Source organism: Cuculus canorus, chromosome 30 (assembly GCF_017976375.1).
Source record: "Cuculus canorus isolate bCucCan1 chromosome 30, bCucCan1.pri, whole genome shotgun sequence".
Taxonomy (NCBI): Eukaryota; Metazoa; Chordata; class Aves; order Cuculiformes; family Cuculidae; genus Cuculus; species Cuculus canorus.
In genome coordinates this window covers 1,603,262-1,624,498 of record NC_071430.1, presented here as the reverse complement: position 1 = coordinate 1,624,498, position 21,237 = coordinate 1,603,262, and the positions used below count along the sequence as shown (strand labels likewise).

Genomic DNA, 21,237 nt, shown 5'->3' with positions numbered 1-21,237 from the left:
TCCTGTCCCGTCTGCGCCCCCTCCTCGCACTGATGAACTTGGGGGGTAGGGGCATTATGGGGGGTTGTGGGTCACCGTGGGTCGCTGTGGGGGCTCTATGGGTCACCGTGGGTCGCTTCTTCTTGAGGAAGAAGAAGATCTTGTTGCCAATGACCTTGCGCTCAAGGTTGTGGGGCTCCGCGGTTTGCTTTGGGGGCTCCGTGCGTTGCCGTGGGGGCTCTGTGGGTCGCCGTGGGTCACCGTGGGGTCGCCGTGGGTCGCTACTCCTTGAGGAAGAAGTGCATTTTGTCGCCGATGACTTTGCGCTCGGGGTTGAGGCGTTTGAGCAGCTGCGCGAGAGCGTTGACGGTGGCGTCGCTGCTCAGTCCCGTTCGCTTCGTCTGGAACTTCTTCAGCAAATCTTTGGTCGTCATCGGTTTCCGCGTCAGATACCGCCGTACGGCGTCCTCCGTCAGCTGCACCTCGCTGCGGGGCAGAAACGGGGGTCGAGGGGAGACTGGGGGGACACCAAAAACCAGAGGAACCCCCCAAAAAACAGAGGAACCCCCCCAGAAAGAAGGGGAACCCAGAAGAGATCCAGAACTCGGTGTCCTGTCAGCTGCACCTCTCTGGGGTGGGGGGGCAGAAGGGGGGAAAAATGGGGGTCTGGGGGCGACCCCGAAACTGGAGGGGGACCCTAAAAGCTGTGAGGGATCGTAAAACTAGAAGGGACCCCAAAAAGCAGAGGAATCTCCCCAAAAAGTGCCCAGAGAGGATCCAGAATGCGGCACACTGTCAGCTGCACCTCCCTGGAGTCAGGGGCAAAAGGGGGGAAAAATGGGGATCTAGGGGGTGACCCTGAAACTGTGGGGGGACCCTAAAAGCCGTGAGGGATCGTAAAACTAGAAGGGACCCCAAAAAGCAGAGGAATCCCCCCAAAAAGTGCCCAGAGCAGACTGAGAAGGCAGAGCCAGCACCCGGCATCCCATCAGCTGCACCTCCCTGGGATGGGGGGGGCAAAGGGGGGCTCAGGGGGGGCAAAAATGAGGGTCTGAGGGGAGCTCGAAACTGGGGGGGGGGGAACCCTAAGAGCCGGGGGAACCCCAAAAATAAGGGAAGACCCTAAAATCCCCGGGGACAGCCCCCAAATCCTGGGGCCACCCCCAAACAAGGCAGTGGTGCCCAACGTCCTCTGTCAGCTCCGGGGCCTAAAAACAGGGCGGGGGCAAAAGAAGGTAGGGGGGGACCCCAAAAGCCGGGGGGGACCCGGACAGCTCCGCACTCACCCGCTGCTGGGGGTGGATTTGCCGGACGGCGGCTGCGGCTCCAGCTTGAGGCGTTTGGCGGCCGGCGGCTCCGGCGGCTGTCGGCGACCTGAGGGCAGAGGGGGCAAATGAGGGGGGAACTGCCCCGGGGGGGGGGCAGGAATTGCCCACCAGGGGGGCTGAGGAATTGCCCCGGGGCATAAGAACCTGCCCCAGGGCTCCAGGAATTGCCCCAGAGCACTGGGATCTGCCCCAGGGCAACAGGAATTGCCTGAGGACACCAGAATTTGCCCCAGGAATTGCCCCAGGACTCCGGGAATTGCTCCAGAACTCTGGGAATTGCCCCAGGGGCCCCGGAAATTGCCCTAGAGCACCAGGAATTGCTCCAGGGCACCAGGAACTGCCCCAGGGTGTTGGGAATTGCCCCGGGAATTGCCCTTGAGGGCAGCAGAATCCGCCCCTCACCTTGCTCGAGGGAGCTGGCGGCGGCGCGCAGGGTGGATCCGGTGCTGCCGGGCTCCGGCGTCCCCGGGCGGCTCTCACCGCGCGAGCTGCTGGCCGAGCCGCGGCGCTCCCGCTTCGGGGGGGTCTTTTTCTTCTGAAAGGGGGGACACAAAACACACCCGGAGGGGGGGGGGGGAAATCAGTCAGGGGGGGCTGTGGGACCCCCAAACCCACCCCCAAACGCCACTCACGGCCATGAAGAGCGCTGAGGAGGTTTCACTGTCGATGTCGCTCTCCTCCGATGTTTGGGACTCATCGCTGCTGTCTGGGGTGGGAGAAACGGCACCCTCAGCCCTGATTCCGGCTGGATTCACCCCAAAAGTAGCTCCGGGGGGGAGAAAGGGAAGGGGGGGGGGGCGCTTACCTTTCTTTCTCTTCTTCTCCTGTGGCGTCGGAGCCTTCTTCTCCTCCTCCTCCTCCTCCTTCTCCTCCGGCGCCTTCTCCTCCTCGCTCTCCTCGCTGCTCTCGCTCGCCTCGTCGATGCCTGGGGGGGAAATTGGGGTGCGGTGGGGGGTACCGGGGAACCCCCAGATCCAGGGAGGGGGGAAATTGGGGTGAGGAGGGGGGTAGAGGGGAACCCCCGGATCCAGGGAGGGGGGAAATTGGGGTGGGGGGTACAGGGGAACCCCCAGATCCAGGGAGGGGGGAAATTGGGGTGAGGGGGGGCACAGGGGAACCCCCCCAGATTCACGGGGAGCTTATGGGAAAAGGGGGGAATCCAGGAAAGGGGAGGGCTGGAGAAGATGGGGGGTCCCGAGGAGGGGGAAATGGGGGTGTTACGGGAAAAGGGGGTGTTACGGGAAATGGGGGGGACACCCGGGAAAGAGGGGGGTCAGGAAAAGAGGTGAAGGGGTCCCCACCTTTGGGCGCGTCGTCCTCCTTGGCCGCCGGGGCCTTTCCCGCCTCCTCCTCCACGGAGCTGCTGCAGGACCGAAAAGGGGGTGTCAGGGGGGGGTGGGCACAAACCGGGGACCCCCCGATCCCCCCTCGAACCCCACCTGGAGGCGTCGGACATGTAATCCACCTCTTGGCCCTCGAAATCGCCGTCGTCGCTGTCCTCGAATGCTTCGTCGTCAGAGCCCTTCGCCTTCTTCCGCTTCTTCCCTCCCGGAGGCTTCGGGCGCGGCGGCTTCTCCGCTTCGGGGGGAGAAATGGGGGTTTGGGGGGGAAATCAGGGATTTTGGGGGGGGAAACAAAGGTTGGGGGGAAATCAGGGATTCAGGGGAGAAACCAGGGGTTTGGGGGGGGAAAAAACGGAGATTTGGGGGGAAAAAAACAGGGATTGGGGGAAAAAATTGGGGATATGGGAGGAAAAACGGGGATTTGGGGGAAAAAGCAGATTGGGGGGAAAAAATTAGGGATTTGGGGGGAGAGACAGGGATTTAGGGGAAAAAAGATGGGAATTGGTGGAAAATGGGGATTTTGAGGGAAAAAATGGGGATTGGGGAAAATGGGGATTTGGGAGGAAAAATCCCCATTTTTGGGGGAATATCAATGATTTTTGGGGGAAATTGGTGTTTTTTGGGGGGAATATCAATGATTTTTGGGGGAGAGCGGTGACTGCTTTTTAACATCAGTGATTTTTGAGGGCTATCAGTGCTTTCCGGGACGAACATCGGTTATTTTTGGGGAGATATCAGCGATCTTGGGGGGGGGAAACGGTGGTTTTCATGACCCCTCAGCGATTTTGGAGGCAGAAACGTATTCTGAGGAGGATCATCGATGCGTTTTGGTGGAAAACGTCGGTTATTTTGGTGGAAAGCACTGACTTTTAGCAGCAAATCGGTGATTTTAGGAGAGAAGGGCGGCGCTTTCAGGGCGCGACCCGAGGTTTTTGGGGTGTCGTCGGCTCACCCTCGGCCTCGCTGCCTTCGCTCTCCTCCGAGCTGAGCTCCAGGTCGTCCTCCAGGTCGTGGATTTTGAGGTCCCCCCCTTTCTTCTTGGCCTTTTTGCCCTTCTCCTTCTCCTCCTCCTCCTCGTCCTGGTCGCGCAGCCGACGCTGCTGCATAATGCTGAAGTGGTTCAGCACTTTGTTCCGCCTGCGGGACAACGCGGGGTCACCCCAGCGCCGCTTCCGGGGTCCCCTCTGGCTTTTGGGGTCCCCTCTGGATAGATGGGGGGTGTCCCGTCCCCGTCCCCCCACCATGGGCTATAGGAAAACCCCGACGTCCCCTCAGGTCCCCCCCAGCTTCGGGGGTCCCTTGGGATCTTGGGGTGTCCTTGGAATTCTGGGGGGGGTCCCTTGGGATCTTGGGGGTGCCCTTGGAATTCTGGGGGGGTCCCTTGGGGCGTCCCTACTGTCCCCTCCACTTCCGGGACATCCCCACTGTCCCCAGGACACTTCCCCCATCCCAGTGCCCTCATCCCAGCGTTTCCCATCCCCGTTCTCCCATTCCCACTGTACCCATCCCAGTGTCCCCATTCCAGTTCTTCCATCCCATGTCCCCACCTCAGCGTTTCCCATCCCTGTTCTCCCATCCCAGCGTCCCCATTCCCACTCTCCCATCCCGGTGTCTCCATTCCCTCTCTTCCACCCTGGTCTCCCCATTCCTGGCGCCCCCATTCCCTTTCCCGCATTCCCGCTCTCCCGTTATCCGTCGGCGTTCCCGACCTCTCCCACTCCTCCTCGGCCTCCTCGGCCGTCAGTGTCCGATGTTTGGCCACAGGGGTGAAGTTGTACCAATTCTGGACGGGAAAGGCCTCGAAGGCGCCGTCCGGGCACTGCGTGAAGACGTAGTAGGAGGCGTTTTCCGTCACACCGCCCTTCTTCACACCCTTGAACCTGCGGAGACCGCGCGGAGAACCCGTCCGTCCCATCCATCCCGGCTCCATCCCATCCCATCCATCCTGGCTCCGTCCCATCCCATCTCTGTCCCATCCCATCCATCCCGTCTCCATCCCATTCCTGTCCCGTCCCTCAGCCACCCCCATTCCCGGGTTCTCCTCATCCCATCCCCATCCTTATCCCCATCCCGCCCTTGTCCCCATCTCCATCCACCCAGATCCCACCCATCCCATTCCCATCCAGTCCCCACCCTTATTCCTATATCCATCCCAATCTCCGTCCCATCTCCATTTCCATCCCATCCCCACTTCATCTCCATCTCCATCCTGTTCCCATCCCATTCCCCATTCCAATCCCATCCTGTTCCAACCCCATCCCATTTCCCCATTCCAACCCCATCCTGTTTCAATCCCATCCATTCCCCATTCCAATTCCATCCCATTCCCCATTCCAATCCCACCCTGTTCCCACCCCATTCCTCACCCCAATCCAATCCCACGCTGTTCCCATCCCATCCCCATCCCAATCCCATCCCGCCCGGCTCACTTCCGCCCGGCTTTCCCGTTGACGCGCAGCAGCCAGGGCTGATCCTCGGCGCGGAATTCCCGCAGGACGATGCCGTATTTCTTGCGCCGCGCCTCCTCGCGCAGCCGGCGGTTGTACTCGCTGCCGGCGCCGGACTCGGGCATTTCCTCCTCCTGGTAAATCTTCTTGTTGCTCAGGTCCCGCTCCATGCGCGCCTGCCGGAATGTTCCATCCGGGATCCCGATGGCTCCAAATCCTCATCAGGGCCAAAGCCCCAATCTCCCAATCCCAAATTCCCCCATCCCAATTCCCGTCCCCAATCTCTCAATCCCCCCATCCCAATCCCTCTCTCCAATCTCCTCATCCCCAATCCCCCATCCCCAATCTCCTCATCCCAATCCCTCCCCAATCTCCTCATTCCAATCTCTCCCCCAATCCCCTCATCCCAATCCCTCTCCCCAATCCCCCCAATCCCAATTCCCGTCCCCAATCTCCTCATCCCCAATCCCCTCATCCCAATCCCTCTCCCCAATCTCCTCATCCCCAATCCCCCATCCCCAATCCCCCCATCCTCCATCCCAATCCCTTTCCCAAATCCCCCAATCCCTCCATTCCCACTTTCCCCCCCCCCACCTGGTGCCAGGAGCCGAAGCTGATCCGGTCGGCGGCGTTGAAGGCCACAATGTTGTAGCGTTTGCTGCTCGTCCTGCACGGCCCCGGCTCGGATCAGGGACCCCCCCCAAAACCTCCGGAACCCCCAAACACCCCCTGACACCCCCCAACACCCCCTGAACCCCCCAACACTCCCCAAACACCCTGAGCCCCCCAACACCCCCTGAACCCCCCAACACCCCCTCACCCCCCCAACACCCCCTCACCCCCCCGAACCCCCTCTCGAGCCCCCCCAAAACTCACTTGGGCACTCGAACCACGTACTCGGTGACCGTCTGCCCGCTGCCGGAGCCCTGGGGGGAGAGCGGAGAATTTGGGGCGTCCCATGGGGGCGTCCCAGAGCATCCCGTGGGTCCTCAGGGGTCCCTTTGGTTTCTGGGGGCCCCCACCGGGGGTTCCATGGATCTCCCGAGGGTGCTCAGGGGGTCTCTGGGGGTCCCATGGGGGGTCTTGGGGGTCTCTGGGGGTCCCAGGGGGTGCCCCCCCCTCACCAGTGAGGCCATGGCTGCAGTTGGGGTTCGGGTACCCCTGAACGAGGCTCAGAGAGGTCCTGCAAATGGGAGGAAGGGATTAAAGCCGTGAGGAGGGGGGCTGACACCTATAGCCCCCTCAAACCCCTACAGCCCCCCCAAACCCCTACAGCCTCCCCAAACCCCTATAGCCCCCTAACCTCCCCCCCCAGGTCCTACAACCCCCTATGTCCCCCCCAAACACCTATGCCCCCCCTCCAATTCCACCCCCCCCCCCCAAACACCCCTGCCCCCCCCAAACCCTCACAGGTTTCCCCTCTACAGCCCCTTCTGCACTCCCCAAATCCCCTCTGTGTACCCCCCGGCCCCTCTGCCCCCCCCAAACCCCTCTGTGTACACCCCCGGCCCCCCGCCTCGCACCGCGCATGCGCTTCCGTTTCTGACGGTTTGATCCACGCGGGCGCCCGGAAGTGACGCTATGGACCGTCTCCCGGAAGTGACGTAACATGGCCACGCCCCACCCCGTCGCTATGGCAACAGCGGCCTAGCGGTCCCAAAGGCGCCTCCTTTTCACACTAAAAAGACGCTTTTTCAACCCAAAACCAACCAGGCGGAACCCTGCCGCGAAGGCGGGGCAGAGAGCCCTTTAACGCCCCCACCTTGAGGGACCCCCAGGCGTGAAACCACCCGGCTGCACCCCAGCACCCAGCCCCAAATCCCGATTTGGGCCCTAAATGACCCAAAATCGCAGGATTTTAACCCAAAAATCCATTGGGGGGGAGGGGCTTAGAACCCCCCAACCTGAGGGTCCCCCCAGCTCTGAAAGCAGCTCCTGTTGACCCCAAGACAGGGGTTCAGTAAAGAGCCAGGGAAGCCCCAAATCCCACATTTCTGCCCCAAAATCACAAGATTTCAACCCAAAATCTGTGCAGGGGGGAGCTCAGAAACCCCCCAGCTCTTAGGCGCCCCCAGACCTGAAACCAGCCCTGAAGGACCTCAAGATAGTGTTTGGCGAGGAACCCACGAGGTCCCAAACCCCAATTTTGGCCCTAAATGACCCAAAATCACAAGATTTTAACCCAAAATCGGTGCAGGGGGGAGCCCAGAAACCCCCAACCCTGAGGGCCCCGCAGACCTGAAACCAGCCCAAAGGGACCCCAAAACAACACTCAGCAAGGAGTCCCGGAGGCCCCATATCCCCTATTTTAACTCCAAATGACCCAAAATCGCCGGATTTCACCCCAATCCGGGCGCTGGGGGGGGGGGTGAAGGAGAGGCGGGGGGTGGGGGGGAAGTTTTTCTCCTCCTTTATTTGTGAAGTTAAAAACAAGCGGTAAAAAGTAAAAACTGAGCGTACAATTGTCGGTGGCGGAGTCGGTTCCGTCTCCTCCGGATCTTGGAGGGGGTTTTGGGGGGGGCGGATGGGTTTCGGGGGGCCCCTTCGGGCTCTGGGGGGGCCCCTGGGATCTGGGGGACCCCTTTGGGGGTCTGGGGGGGCCCCCGGCTCCGAGGAATGTTCGTTCTCTACCTACACGCTGGGGCCGGGGGCTCCGGCGCCGATTCCGAGGAGGGGGGGGGGCGATGGAAGGGGCTCGAGCGGCCGGAGATTGGGGGGGGGGGATATTTGGGGTGCTCCCCCTCCAATTTAGGGGGGTTGTGGGGGTTAGGGGGCAAATGGGGGTTCAGGGGGGGCCGCTCGTCCCGGCCGCTCGCCAAAAACAAAAGGGGGTGTCGGACGGGGGGGTTCACATTCGGATTCACTGAGCCTGGGGGGGCAAAAAGGGGAGAGAGGGGGAAAATGGGGGGAAAGGGCGGGAAAAGGGGGGGCAAAAGGGGGAGAGAGGGGGAAAATGGGGGGGCAAAAGGGGGGGAAAGGGGCAAAAGAGGGGAGAGGGGGGTGAGTACGGGGAAATGATGGGAGGGGGAAAGGGGGGCACAAAAAGGGGGGGAAATAAATGGGTGCAAAAAGGTGGTAAGTAGGGAGGCAGCCCAGGATTTGGGGGGGCTCCCAGGGCTTTGGGGGTCCCAGAGGCATATTGGGGGGGGCCCACAGATGGGGAGGGCTTCCGAGGGGGGTTCCAAATATGTGAGAGGGGGTTCCCATGGATGGGGGGGGGGGGGGTCCACGGTGGTGGTGCCATAGATGTCGGGGGTCCCATGGATGTGGGGGGTCCCAGGGGGGTTCCCAGGGGTCTTGGGGGGGTCCCAGAGGTTCCCATGGATGTGGAGGGGGTTCCCAGAGGGGTTCCTATGGGTGGGGGGGGGGGTTCCCAGGGAGTTTGGGGGTTCCCAGGGGGTTCCCATGGATGTGGGGGGGGTGTCCCAGAGGTTCCCATAGCTCCCAAGGGGTTCCCATGGGTGTGGGGCGTTCCCGGGGGTTTGGGGGTTCCCAGGGGGTTCCCATGGGTGGGGGGGGGGGGGTTCCCAGGGGGTTTGGGGGGTCCCAGAGGTTCCCATGGATGTGTGTGGGGGTCCCAGGGGGTTCCTCCTATGGGTGTGGGGGGTGTCCCAGAGGTTCCCATGGGTGTGAGGGGTTCCCATGGGTCTTGGGGGGTTCCCAGGGGGTTTGGGGGGTCCCAGGGGGTTCACCTGCTGTCCCTGCTGCGTGGGGGGGGGGCGCGGGCCCGGCAGCCCCCGGCGCTTGCCCATAATACGCTGCCTGTTGCCGGTAGTACTCGGCCCACGCCGCGCTGTAGTCGGGTTGGGGGCCCGGGGGGGCTCCAGGGCCGCCCCCCGTTGCCACTTGGGCTGCTGGAAGGTGGGGGGATAAAGGGGGGACTGTGAGGGAAGAGGGGGGCGGTCCTGGCTCCCCCAGACGGTGAGGATTTGGGGGGGGTCTCACCTTGTTTCTTGTAGTATTCCTCCCACGCCTTGGTGTAATCCTGCTGGGGGGGCGCCCCCGGCTGCTGCGGCTGCTGGCCTGGGGGGGAAGGGGGCTTCAAACGGGGGGCTGGGGGGTTCAAACAGTGGCCTGGGGGCTCCACGGAGGGGTTTGGGGGCTTCAAATGGGGGTCTGGGGGCTCCAGGGAGAATTCAGGGTCAGTTTGGGGATGCCTGGGGGGGCATCAGGGTCAGTTTAGGGGTCGAGGGGGGATCAGGGTCAGTTGGGGGGTCCCTGCAGTCAGTCTGGGGATCCTGGGAGGCTTCAGGATTATTTTGGGGGTCCTGGGGAGGGGATCCGTGTCACTCTGGGGGTCCTGAGAGGCTTCAGGGTTATTTTGGGGGTCCTGGGGGGGGGTCAGGATCGTTTTGGGGTCCCCCCCGGGGGGAGGTGTGTGTTCAGGGTCAGTTTAGGGGGGTCCCGGGGGCGTGTGTGTGTGTGTGTGTTCAGGGGTGCTCCAGACCGCTCCCCCCCACCCCAGATCACCCCAGGCTGTTTTTTTGGGGTGCCCCATGGTGACGGTGGGGTGGGGTGACGGTGGGTGGTGGTGTTTATGTTTTTTTTGGGGTGCACTCACCTATTTTCTTATAGTACTCCTCCCAGGCCTTGGTGTAGTCGGGCTGGCCGGTGGGGGGGGGCTGCTGGGGGGGCTCCCCCTGAACTGGGGGTGCAGCGGGGGCGGGGGGCTGCCCCGGCACCGGCCCCGGCGGCTGCTGGTAGTAGTGCGAGTAATAGGCGGCCCAGGCGGCGTTGGGGTCCGCCGCCGCCGCCGCCGCTTTGCCTGGGGGGGGCCCCAAAACCGCCAGCGTGAGGGGAGGGGGTTCCAAAAAAGGGGGGACACACACACACCCCAAAATCATTTCCATTAACAGTGAGGGGGGGTTGGGTTTGGTACTCACTGGGGTCGTGCGGCGCCGGCGGCTGCCACTGCGGGTAAGTGTTACCCCAACCCTGAGGGGGGTACTGGTGCGGGGGGGGGGCGCCGGGGCTGAGGGACAGCGGGTCAGGGGAAAGGGGGGGGCACAGCACCCCAAAACCCCTCAAAGAGCCCCAAAACCCCTCAAAGAGCTTTCCCTGCACTCCATCCCCCCCACCCAATAAACCGCACCCCCCAAATAACACACACCCCCCAAACACCCCCTGCACCCCAATGCCCCCCCCAAAACTCCCTATGGCTCAACGACCCCCTCTGAGCCCCAAAGACCCTTCCATGTCCCCCCCAAAACCTCCCTATGGCTCAAAGACTCCCCCCCGTGCCCCAAAGACCCCCGTCCCAAACCACCCTCCAACCCTAAAGACCCCCCTTGCACCCCAAAGACCCCCTCATCACAAACTGCCCCCCCCTCAAATAACCCCCCTGCACCCCACAGACCCCTCATCCCCCACCCTAAAGACCCCCCTGCACCCCAAAGACCCTCCAGTACCCCAACCCTAAAGACCCCCCTGTATCCCAAACCACCCCCCCACCCTAAAGACCCCTCCTGCACCCCAAAGACCCATCTGTACCCCAACCCTAAAGACCCCCCTGCACCCCAAACCACCCCCTTCTTCAGACAGATCCCCCCGTCACCCAAACTGCCCCCAGAATACACCCCCCCCCGCCCCCCCCAAATTGCCCCTCCGCACCCCAAAGTGCCCCCCACTCACTGCGGGGGGGCGCCGGGGGGGCCCTGGTTGAAGGGTCCTGGGTTGAAGGGCCCCATCGGGCCCGCGGGTCCTGGGGGGCCCCCCGGCCCCGGCCCCGGCCCCACCGGGCAGAGGGGGCCCTGCGGAGAAACAGGGGGGGGGTTACTGGGGGGCAGGGGGGGAATTGGAGGGCAGGGAAGAAGTTTGGGGTGCGAGGGGGTGTTATTTGGCATATCAGGGGGTTATCTGGGGGGCAGGAGGGGAATTCAGGGGGTGGGGGGGTTATTTGGGGGGTGGGAAGAGGGTTCAGAGGGCAATTTGGGGTACGGGAGGGGGATTCTGGGCGGGTGTTTTGGGGTTGGGGGGGGGGGTTGGGTTCCGGGGGGGGTATTTTGGGGTTCCGGGGGTGTTTTTCCCCCCCGTACCTCGATTTTCTCCTCGATGAGCTGCTTGGCGTGGTCGATCTGTTGGGGGGAGCCGCGGATGACGAAGAGCTTGAAGTTGGGGTCCCCGTTGGGGGGCAGTTGGCGGGAGATCTCGACGAAGGCGCCCGTCTGCTGGTTGATGGCTTTGACGTTCTCTCCGCCTGCGGAAAAGGGGGGGACAAAGGGGGGGGGCAGCGCCAGGAGGAAAAAAAAAAGGGGGGGAGGGGGTTCCGGGGTGCTTATAGGGGAGGATTTTGGGGTGCTCACCTCTGCCGATGACCAACCCGCATTTATGGGTGGGGATGGAGAAGGTCATTTCACCCCCGGGGGGTCCCCAAGTGCCCGCACCCCTCCCGCGCCCCCGCCCCCCAGGAGGCATCCCCGGTCCCGGGGGGCCGGGGGGGCCGCTCTGCGGGGGGAAGGGAGGCGTCAGGGGAGGGGGGGGGAGGCCGTCACCCCCTTTTCGGGGCGCCCCGCCGCGGCCCCCCCCTACCCGCAGGCTCTGCAGGAGGTCGTTGATGATGCGGGCGGCGTGTTCGCAGCGCTCAGGGGGGCCCATGATGTGGGCGATTTTCTCCGGCCCCGTCCCGTCATCTACGGAAAAACTGGGATGTTTGGGGGGGGTTCAGGGAAGGGCACCCCAAAATTAAAGCTGGGACCCCCCCAAACCTTGTTTAAACTGTATTCGCACGCCGGCGTCGTTCTGGATCTTCTTAATCATCTCTCCGCTGCGGCCGATAACGACGCCGACCGAATGCCGCGGCACCGGCACCTGCGGAAGAGGGGATCAGGATAAGATGAGGGACCAGGAGGGGGATTTAGGGGTGCTGGAGGGGTTCCCCCTAAAGCTGCGAGTAAGGGGAGGAACTCACATCAATGCCGCCGCCGAGGCGGGAACCGTACTCGTTGCGGTCGCCGAAGCCGCCCTGGTCGCGCTCCCGCAGGATGTCCAGCACCATCTCGCACGCTTGCTGCGGCGGATTTTGGGGGACAGGGGGGTTATTTGGGGGGCAAGGAGGCAGTTTAAGGGGCAGGGGGGTTATTTGGGGGGCAAAGAGGCAGTTTGGGGGGGCAGGACGGGTTATTTGGAGGGGCGGGAAAGACGCTTTGGAGCAGTTCGGTGCGGAGAAGATCGATTTGGGAGCACGAGGGGCAATTGGGGTGCACAAAGAGGTGTTTCGGGGCTGTTTGGGGTGCAGGAGCCCGGTTTTGGGGTGCAAGGGGCAATCTGGCGTGGGTTTGAGGTGCACAGGGGTGGGTCTGCGGGGCAGGAGCACTATTTGGACGACAAAGGGTGTAGTCGGGGGCAGAATGGGTTATTTGGGGTGCGGGAAATGGTGTTTTGGGGACAGTTTGGGGTGCAGGATGTTGGTTTTGGGGTGTAAGAGGCAATTTAGGGTGGGTTTGGGACCAGGGGAGCAGTTTAGGGTGTGGGAAGAGGTGTTTTGGGGGCAGTTTGGGGCGCAGAAGTTTGGCTTTGGGGCAAATCTGGAGTGTGTTTGGAGTGGACAGAGGCGATTTCGGGGGGTGGGAGATCATGTGGGGGGCAGAGCAGGTTATTTGGGAGGGGTGGGAGAGGTTTTGGGGTACAGGAGAGGTCCTTGGGGTGCAGAGCGTTGGGTTTGGGGCACAGAGGGGCTCACCCGGACCTTGCAGGGGTCCCCAATGTCCCACAGGGGCTCGGGGTGCAGTTATTGGTGGGGTGGGGGTCAGTTTGGGGTACAGGGTAGTGTTTTTGAGGTACAGGGGGGTTTTGGGGTACGGTGGGGGGGGCTCCACTCGACCTTGTAGGGGTCCCCGATGCCCCACAGGGGTTTGTGGGGGTTATTTGGGGGACGGGGGTTGGTTTGGGCACACAGGGAGTGAGTTTGGAGCACAGGGGTGGTTTTGGGGCGCAGCGGGAGACACGGGTGGGCAGTTTTGGGGCACAGGGGGGATTTTTGGGGTGCAGGGTGGCTTTGGGGGGTTCACTTGGCCCTTGTAGCGATCACCAGTGGTTCACAGGGGTTTGGGGTGAGGTTATTTGTGGTACTTTAGCACAGTGTGGGGTGAGTTTGGGGAGCAGTAGGGAACACGGCGGGGGGGCAGTTTTGTTTCACCGACAGACCTCCCAAACCCCCCCATGCCCCCCCGAAGGAGGGTTTTTGGGGTGCAGGATTTTGAGGGGCTCACCTGGACCTTGTAGGGATCCCCAATGATCCGCAGGGGTTTGTCCACATTGGTGTTTTGGGATCCATCCTGGATCAGGATCATCTTTACCCCTGCGCGCTCCTACAGGACGAGGTGAGTTAAGGGGGGGGGGGGCGCGACACCCCAAAAGACAGCCCTCGGTGGGGGTCAGGGGTGCGGATTTTGGGGTACCTGGAGCTGTTTGATGGTCTCGCCGCCCTTGCCGATGACAAGCCCCGCTTTGCCGGCCGGGATCATGATCTCCTGCACTGTCCCGTTCTGTCCGTTGGCGTTGTCGTGGAACTGCCCCGGCGGCCCCCCCCGGCCCCGCGACACGATGTCGTCCAGCAGCACCTTAGCCTTCCTGGGGGGGCACGGGGGACTTTTTGGGGGGGCTACGGGGGGTTTGGGGGGGCTACGAGGAGGTTTAGGGGGACTACGAGGAGGTTTGGGGGGGCCACGAGGTTTAGGGGGACTACGAGGAGGTTTAGGGGGACTACGAGGAGGTGGGGGGGGATACAGGATGGTTTGGGGGGGCCACGGGGGGCTATGAAGGCTTTGGGGGAGGCTACAGAGGATTTGGGGGGGCTACAGAGAATTTGGGGGGGCTACGAGGAGGTTTAGGGGGGCTGTGAGGGAATTTAACGGGACTACGAGGACATGTGGGGGGGATACAGGATGATTTGGGGGGGCTATGAAGGCTTTGGCAGGCATAGTGGAGTTTCGGGGGGCTATGGGGGGCCTGGGGAGGGGTTTGGGGGGCTATGGGGGGGCTGGGGAAGGGTTTGGGGGGGCTATGGGGGGCATGGTGGAGTTTGGGGGGCTATGGGGGGCCTGGGGAGGGGTTTTGGGGGCTATAGGGGGGTTTATGGGGCTATGGGGGGCTGTGGAGGGGTTTGGGGGGATTCGGGGGGGCATGGGGGGGTTTGGGGGGGCTGTCAGTGCACAGAGAAGTTTGGGGGGGCTGTGAGGAGGATCTGGGGGGCACAGAGGGGGTTGAAGGGCTACGGGGGGACTTGGGGGGGTTAGAGAAGCACAGGAGAGTTTGGGGGGCACAGGGGGAGTTTGGGGGGGCACAAGGGGAAGGGTTTGGGGAAGGCGGCACAAGGGGGAGGTTTTGGGGGGTGCGGGGGGTTTGGGGGACCCCCTACTCACTGCACGGCCTCAGGTGACCCCGTGAGGGAGACGCTGCGCTCGGGCAGCCCGCCGCTGTCTGGGGGGACGGCGGGTCAGGGGGGGCCGCACCCCGAAACCCCTTTGGGTTCAGGGGCTCTGAACCCCCTCCCCAAAGAAACGGGGGGCTCTGAACCCCCCAAAGAAACGGGGGGACCTGAACCCCCCGAAGGGAAACTGGGGGGGCCCTGAACCCGCCCCCAAAGGAAAGGGAGGTGGTGGGATCCCCGAATTAATGACCCCCCCTTAATTAGATTACCCCCCCCTAATTGCAGTTCGCCCACCCGGTGCCATTAATCCCCTTAATTAGATCCCCTCCGCTTCGTTAACTCCTTAATTAGCTCCAACCCCATAATTGGATTAATCCTCTTAACCAGATTATCTCTAATCAAATGGAACCCCTCTTAATTACATCCCTTCATTAACTACAACCTCTTATTGGATTACCCCATTGTTAATTATATACCCCATCATTAATTACACAGCCCATCAATAATTATATACCCCCATCATTAATTATACACCCCCATCACTAATTATACACCCCCATAATTTGATTAATCTCCCTAATTACATCACGTGCTCTAAATCACCTAAACCAGATTAATCTCATTAACTCCTCCAAACTAATTACCCCCTAATTACCCCCCACAATTTAAATCAACTCCTCTAAGTTAATGAGTACCCCAATAAAATTTAACCCTCCTCGTTATCCCCTAAATAATTATTCAGATTATTTCCTACAATTAATTATATATCCATTAGATTAATCCCCATAATTAAACTAATCCCAATTACAACTCTTTAATTAGATGTAATCCCTAATTAAACCACCCCCACAATTAATTACACCTTCCTAATTAGATTAATTCTCAATTAATTACACCGAGCGTTAACCACCCACAATTAATAACGCTCCGCCCATCACGTTAATGCCCTCCCCAATTAAATTACCCCTAATTAATTGCTTAATTACCCCAAATAAATGACGCCCCATCACCTCACCGCTCCCCCCCAGTTAAATCACCTCTCCTAATTAAAGCCCTTCAACTAATTACCGCTCTGCTTACAATCATCCAACTAATTACCCCCCCCACTAATTACCCCCTTTAACCCCAGATTAGGGATTAGGACCCCCTGGAGAATTTGGGGTCCCCCTAAATTGGGGGGCTCTGAGGGGGGGATGTTGGGGTCCCCTTAGCCCTGGGGGGGGGGGATATCGGGGTCCCTGGGGGGGTAATGGGGTCCCTATGGGGGGAATCAGATGTTGGGGTCCCCCAGAGGTGGATGTTGGGGTCCCCCAGAAGTGGGGGAATATTGGGGTCCCCCCATACCTGGCGAAATCTGCACTTTGCACCCCGAGTCCTGCTGGATCTTGTTGATCTGCTCCCCCCCACGCCCGATGACTTGGGAAGGGGGGGGGAAAGGAAGGCAGCGTTTAGGGGGGGCTGCGCTGCACCCCAAAACCCTCCCTCAAACCCCCTCTGCACCCCAAAACACCCCCCGAAACCAAACCGCCCCAAAACACCCCAAAGCCCCAAAACATCCCCAACCCAAATCCCTTCCTCGCTCCCAACCCCCCCCTGCACCCCCAAATTCCCTCTGCCCCCCCCAACCCCCCTCTGCCCCCCAAACCTCCCCCTGCACCCCCAAATCTCTCCGCACTCACTCAGTCCCACCATGCCGTCGGGGACCCGGTACTCCTCTGTCACCGTCGACCTGCGGGGAGGGGGAGCGTTCAGGGCACCCCAAAATCCATCCACACCTCCAACATCCCCCCCCAAACCTGCTCCTGCACCCCCAAACTGCCTCTGCACCCCCAACCTCCCCCCCCAACTCCCAACTCACTTCGTACCCTCAAACCCCTCCACCCCCCAAACCTGCTCCGGCACCCCCGGCCCTCCCCAGCCCCCCAAATTCCCTTTGCACCCCCAAACTGACCCTTGCACCCCAAAAAACAACCCCCAGGATCCCCAGCTCACCTTGCACCCCCAAACCCCCTCAAATTCCCGTTACGCCCCCAAACCTTCCAGCCCCACCTTGCACCCCGAAACCCCCCCAGGACCTCTAACACACACCCCCCCAGCCCCCGAATTCCACTCACACCCCAAAATCCCACAGCCACCCCCCCAATTCCCACTGACCCCCCTCAGGACTCCTGAGCCCCCCCAAATTCCCCTTGCACCCCCAAAACCCTCCACTCACCGGGGTGGGGGGTGGATGGGTCCCAGCTGGCTCGGGAGCGCTGTTGGGGGGAACCACACCCTGTCAGGAGGTTCGGGGCTCCCCAAATTCCCCTCTGCCCCCCCCAAATTCCCCTCTGCACCCTAAATCCCCCCCCTCGGCACTCACAGTCCCCCTGCGTCGCCAGCTTCTTGCTCTCGGGCTGATCTGGGGGGGTGAAAAAACATCATTAGGAACTCCCCCAAAGGCAGTCGCTGAGTTTAGGGGTACCCCCCCTTCATTTTGGGGTGTCACCCCCCGCCCTTACCGCCGTCCTCCAGCTGCCGTTTCTGCCCCCCAAAGCCGAAGTCGGGGGGGGCGTTGTTCACCGTCGTGCCCGCGTCCCCCCCAATCTTTGCCGCTATCTGAAAAAGGGCAAAGGGGGGGCGGTGTCCAAGGGGGACCCCAAAAACGGGGATCCCACACACACACACCCCGAGCTCTACAGGAGGACCCCAAAACCTCCCCAAGGGCACAAGGAGAGCCCCATGGCTCCCCCAAAACCACAACAGGACCCCAAAACGACCCCAAGCCCCACCCCTGAATTGCAGGGTACCCCCACAGCCCCAAAAAATCCTCCCCAGGGGCCAACCCGGGGCCCCCAAAGCTCCTCAGGAGCTCCACAGGCCCCCCCCAACTCCTCAATGACCCCCAAACCCTAACCAGGGCCCCCCAAAATCTCCCCAGGAGCCCCATGGTGTCATAGGGGTCGCCCAAGATCCCTCAATGAGCCCCAAAACACAGCAGCCCTCCCCCCAGATCACATCCTTTGGTCCCGCACCACAGGGAGGGCCCCCCAAAAACTCCTCATGAGCCCCGCAAGGCCCCCCAAAACCTCTTTATGAACCCCAAACCATAGTAGGATCCCCCAAAACCCCCTCATGAGCCCCGCAGGGTCACACGGGCCCCCCAAAACCCCCTCAGTGAGCCCCAAACTGCAGCAGAGCCCCCCCAAACGGCAGCAGGAGCCCCCCAAAACCCACTCCTGAGTCCCACAGGGTCTCAGCGCCCCGAAGACCCCCTCATGAGCCCCACGGGGTTATAAGGAGTCCCCTAAAACTCTCAATGAGCCCCTCACCACAGCAAGGGCCCCCCAAAACCCCCTCATGAGCCCCGCAGGGGGCCCCCCAAACCTCCCTGTGTGCCCCAAACCACAGCAGCCCCCCCAAACTGCATCCTTCAATCTCACAGCACAGCGAGGGCCCCCCCAAAACACCACGATGAGCCCCAAATTAGAGCGAGGACCTCGAAACCCCATCCTTCAGCCCTGCATCACAGCAGGAGCCCCCCAAAACCTCCCTATGAACCCCACACAGTCATGGGAGGGGACCTGAAACTCCCTCGAGCCCCACAGGGCCCCCCAAAACCTCCCTGTGAGCCCCAAACCACAGCAAGGGGCCCCTCAAACCCCCTCATGAGCCCCACAGGGCCCCCCAAAAACCTCCCTATGAGCCCCAAACCACAGCAAGGGGCCCCTCAAACCCCCTCATGAACCCCACAGGGCCCCCCAAAACCTCCCTATGAGCTGCAAACCACAGCAAGGGGCCCCTCAAACCCCCTCATGAACCCCACAGGGCCTCCCCAAAACCTCCCTGTGAGCCCCAAGCCACAGCAAGGGGCCCCTCAAACCCCCTCATGAGCCCCACAGGGCCCCCCAAAACCTCCCTATGAGCTGCAAACCACAGCAAGGGGCCCCTCAAACCCCCCATGAGCCTCACAGGGCCCCCCAAAACCTCCCTATGAGCAAGGGCCTTCCTCATGAGCCCCACAGGGTTACAGGGGGCCCCCAAGCCCCTCTGGGAACCCCAAACCAGAGCAAGGGAACCCCCAAACTTCCAATCAGTGAGAGCAGAACCCCCTCCAAACCATTCCAATACTCCCCTCACCAGCAGAGAAGCCCCTCAATAAGCCAAACAGCCCCCCAGAACCACTCCAGGAGCCCCCCAGTAAGAGATGGACCCCCCCCAAACCACTCTAGGAGCTCCCCCCACAAGCTGGGGACCCCCAAAAACCACTCCAAAAGGCCCCCATCGTGCACAGCAACCCCCCCCCCACATAAGATAAGGACCCATCCAGACTATTCCAAGAGCCCCCCCAATAAGGCGGAGACCCCCCAAAACCATTCCAGGACACCCCCCACCTGCATGGGGGCCCCCGAATAAGCCAGAGACCCCCCCTCCAAGAAGAGGGGCACTCCTGCCCCACCCCCCCCCAACCGGGAGGTCCCAGAGAGTGGAGGGAGAGAGGGGTAAGGGGAATTTTGAGGGGTTAAGGGGCACTAGGGGTGTCTGGGGGAATGGCGGGGGTAAAGGGAATTGGGGGGGGTAAAGGGAATTGGGGGGGTAAAGGGAATTGGGGGGGTAAAGGGAAAGGGGGGGTAAAAGGCAGTAGTTACAGGACATTAGGGGGTTAAAGGGAATTGGGGGGGTTAAAGGGAATTGGGGGCAACTAAGAGGCAATGGGGGGGTTTAAAGGGAATTGGAGGATTAAGGGGAATTGGAGGGGTTAAAGGGAATAGGGGAGTTAAGAGAAATTGGAGAATAAGTGGAATTATGGGGAATTGGGGGGGGTTAAAGGGAATTGGGGGGGCTAAAGGGTAACGGAGGGGAATTAAGAGGCAATGGGGGGGTTAAAGTGAATCGGGGGGGTAAAAGGAATTATGAGGGGTTAAGGGGAACAGAGGGCTTTAAAGGGAATGGAAAGGGTTAAGACGAATTGGGGGGGGCGTTAAGGCGAGTTAAGGGGGATTTGGGGGGAGGGAATTGGGGAGAGAATTAAAGGGCATTGGGGGGTTCACCAGAATCGGGGGGTTCAGGGGGTTGTGAGAGGGTTAAGGGGTAACGGGAGGGAATGAAGAGGCAAGGGGGGGGGGGGGTTAAAGGGAATCGGGGGTTCAGGGGAGTTGGGGGGGGGTCAGTGGCGATGGGGGGGTTACCGGGAGTGTGGGGGAGGGGCCCGGGGAGGGGGGAGGGGACACGGGGCCCCGCGGCTCCTCCCCCCCCCTCTCACCTGCCGGGCCCGCTGCACAGCGTCGGCGAAGGCGTCTTTGCGGATGGCGCCGCCCGCCGCCCCCCCGCCGCCTCCTCCGCCTCCTCCGCCTCCTCCTCCTCCTCCCGCAGGCGGCGGCCCCGCGGCGCCCCCTCCCCCCCCGCCGCCACCACCGGCGCCGCCTCCACCTCCTCCTGCTGCTGCTGCTGCTGCTCCTCCCCCCGCTCCCCCCGCCCCGGGCCCGGCGGCGCTGGCGGCGGCGGCGGCGGGGGGGGCCCCTCCGGGCGGCCCGGCGGCGGGAGGCGGCCCGGCGGGGCTGAACTCGGACATGGCGGCGGCGGCGCGCAGGACCAGGCCGCGCTACTGGCCGCGCGCGGGGCACGCTGGGAGCGACCGCCCGCGCGGCGCCGGCGGCCAATGGGGAGCGAGGGCGGCGGGAAGGGGCGGGGCTTGCGAGGCGCGACGGCCAATGGGCAGCGAGGGCGGCGGGAAGGGGCGGGGCTTGCGAGGCGCGGCGGCCAATGGGGAGGGAGGGCGGGAGGAAGGGGGCGGGGCCGCGGCGGTGATTGGCACGGACTGTTGGCCAATGGGGAGAGAGGGCGACGGGGAAGGGGCGGGGCCAAGGGAGAGCGGCGGCCAATGAAGAGCGAGGGGGCGTGGCCGAGGCGCGTGATTGGCAGAGAGCGGCGGCCAATGGGGAGAGACGGCGGGAGGAAAGGGGCGGGGCAGGAGGGATGATTGGCAGAGAGCGGTGTCCATTGGGCGGCGAGGGCGGTGGGAAGGGGCGGGGCCCGAGGCGCGCGGCGGGCAATGGGGAGCAAAGGCGGGAGGAAAGGGGCGTGGCCAGAGCGGTGACTGGCGGCCAATGAGGCGCGAGGGCGGGAGGGGCTACTTGGCTGGGGCGGGGCCGCGTGTGATTGACGGGCGGGGTGAGAGAGCGACAACCTGGGTAGGGGGCGTGGCCAGAGCGAGTGGGCGTGGCTTGGGAGGCCTGTTCCGTGCGGGGGAGGCGCGTGGCCAGAGCGAGAATGCGAAGGTGGGAGGGGGTGTGGCCAGAAAAGTGGGGCGTGGCCAGAGAGGGGCCGGTATAGACGGGGCGGGGCCAGAGGGGGCGGGGCTTTTGGAGGCCGTGTTCGGCGTGCTGAGGGCGTGGTCAGAGGGAAAGGGGCGTGGTCAGAACTGGGGGCGAGCGGTAAGGGGAGTGGTCTAAGTATGTTTCCGCGAGAGGGGGCGTGGCCATGGCGAGGGGCGTGGTTCAGAGCGAGAGGTGGGGCGAGACCTAGGGGGCGTGGCCAAAGCGTGAGTGGCGTGAGGGATGGGCGTGGTCAGAGCGAGGGGCGTGGTCAGAGCGAGGGGGCGTGTCCGGGCGGTGGCGGCTCTCGGGAGGGTCCGGAGAGGCGGCTCCGCGGTGAGCGGAGGGGGTCGGGGGGGGTCAGAGGGTCGCGGGAGGGAGTGAGGGGGTCCCACGCTCGATGGGATCCGTGGGGCGATGTGGGCTTTGGGGGGGCTGTGGGGCTATAAGGATATGGGGCTGTGGGGCTGTGCTGTGGGG

General features: G+C 62.7%; 2 protein-coding genes across 3 annotated transcripts; both read right to left on the bottom strand.

Moving 5' to 3' along the window:
• Positions 1 to 214: 214 nt before the first annotated feature.
• GTF2F1 (general transcription factor IIF subunit 1) lies at positions 215 to 6,669 on the bottom strand. 2 transcript variants are annotated; one of them, XM_054051807.1, is made up of 14 exons: positions 6,621 to 6,669; positions 6,222 to 6,280; positions 5,974 to 6,023; positions 5,692 to 5,764; positions 5,080 to 5,273; positions 4,360 to 4,530; positions 3,603 to 3,787; positions 2,747 to 2,885; positions 2,609 to 2,670; positions 2,113 to 2,232; positions 1,940 to 2,013; positions 1,710 to 1,842; positions 1,266 to 1,353; positions 215 to 465 (listed from the first exon to the last, which is right to left on the bottom strand). In XM_054051807.1, the coding sequence occupies exons 2-14, from the start codon at positions 6,231 to 6,233 to the stop codon at positions 261 to 263; spliced, it is 1,506 nt and encodes a 501-aa protein (XP_053907782.1). In that variant the 5' UTR covers positions 6,234 to 6,280; positions 6,621 to 6,669; the 3' UTR covers positions 215 to 260. The 2 variants fall into 2 exon arrangements, with proteins under 2 accessions (XP_053907782.1, XP_053907781.1); XM_054051806.1 differs by lacking the exon at positions 6,621 to 6,669 and having other exon boundaries at positions 6,222 to 6,359.
• A 75-nt stretch (positions 6,670 to 6,744) lies between these two features.
• Positions 6,745 to 20,039, bottom strand: KHSRP (KH-type splicing regulatory protein). Its single transcript, XM_054051753.1, has 21 exons — positions 19,707 to 20,039; positions 16,966 to 17,062; positions 16,827 to 16,865; positions 16,680 to 16,719; positions 16,144 to 16,193; positions 15,809 to 15,880; positions 14,457 to 14,514; positions 13,494 to 13,665; positions 13,305 to 13,403; positions 12,005 to 12,103; positions 11,802 to 11,904; positions 11,626 to 11,726; positions 11,400 to 11,541; positions 11,133 to 11,293; positions 10,729 to 10,847; positions 9,981 to 10,069; positions 9,659 to 9,862; positions 9,043 to 9,120; positions 8,790 to 8,951; positions 7,733 to 7,966; positions 6,745 to 6,818 (listed from the first exon to the last, which is right to left on the bottom strand). Exons 1-21 carry the CDS (start codon positions 20,013 to 20,015, stop codon positions 6,745 to 6,747), a joined length of 2,502 nt encoding a protein of 833 aa, XP_053907728.1. The 5' UTR covers positions 20,016 to 20,039.
• Positions 20,040 to 21,237: the final 1,198 nt, after the last annotated feature.

Excerpts from the sequence above, each read along its gene's own strand:
- GTF2F1 (XM_054051807.1), bottom strand. Across the intron at positions 5,765-5,973 it reads TACGTGGTTCGAGTGCCCAA|GACGAGCAGCAAACGCTACA; the intron begins GTGAGTTTTGGG and ends GGGGCCGTGCAG. Across the intron at positions 5,274-5,691 it reads GCTTCGGCTCCTGGCACCAG|GCGCGCATGGAGCGGGACCT; the intron begins GTGGGGGGGGGG and ends ACATTCCGGCAG.
- KHSRP (XM_054051753.1), bottom strand. The coding sequence starts at position 20,015 with ATGTCCGAGTTCAGCCCCGCCGGGCCGCCTCCCGCCGCCGGGCCGCCC. Across the intron at positions 11,294-11,399 it reads CGGGTTGGTCATCGGCAGAG|GCGGAGAGAACGTCAAAGCC; the intron begins GTGAGCACCCCA and ends CCTTTTCCGCAG. Across the intron at positions 7,967-8,789 it reads CCACGCAGCAGGGACAGCAG|GCTCAGTGAATCCGAATGTG; the intron begins GTGAACCCCCTG and ends TTGCCCCCCCAG.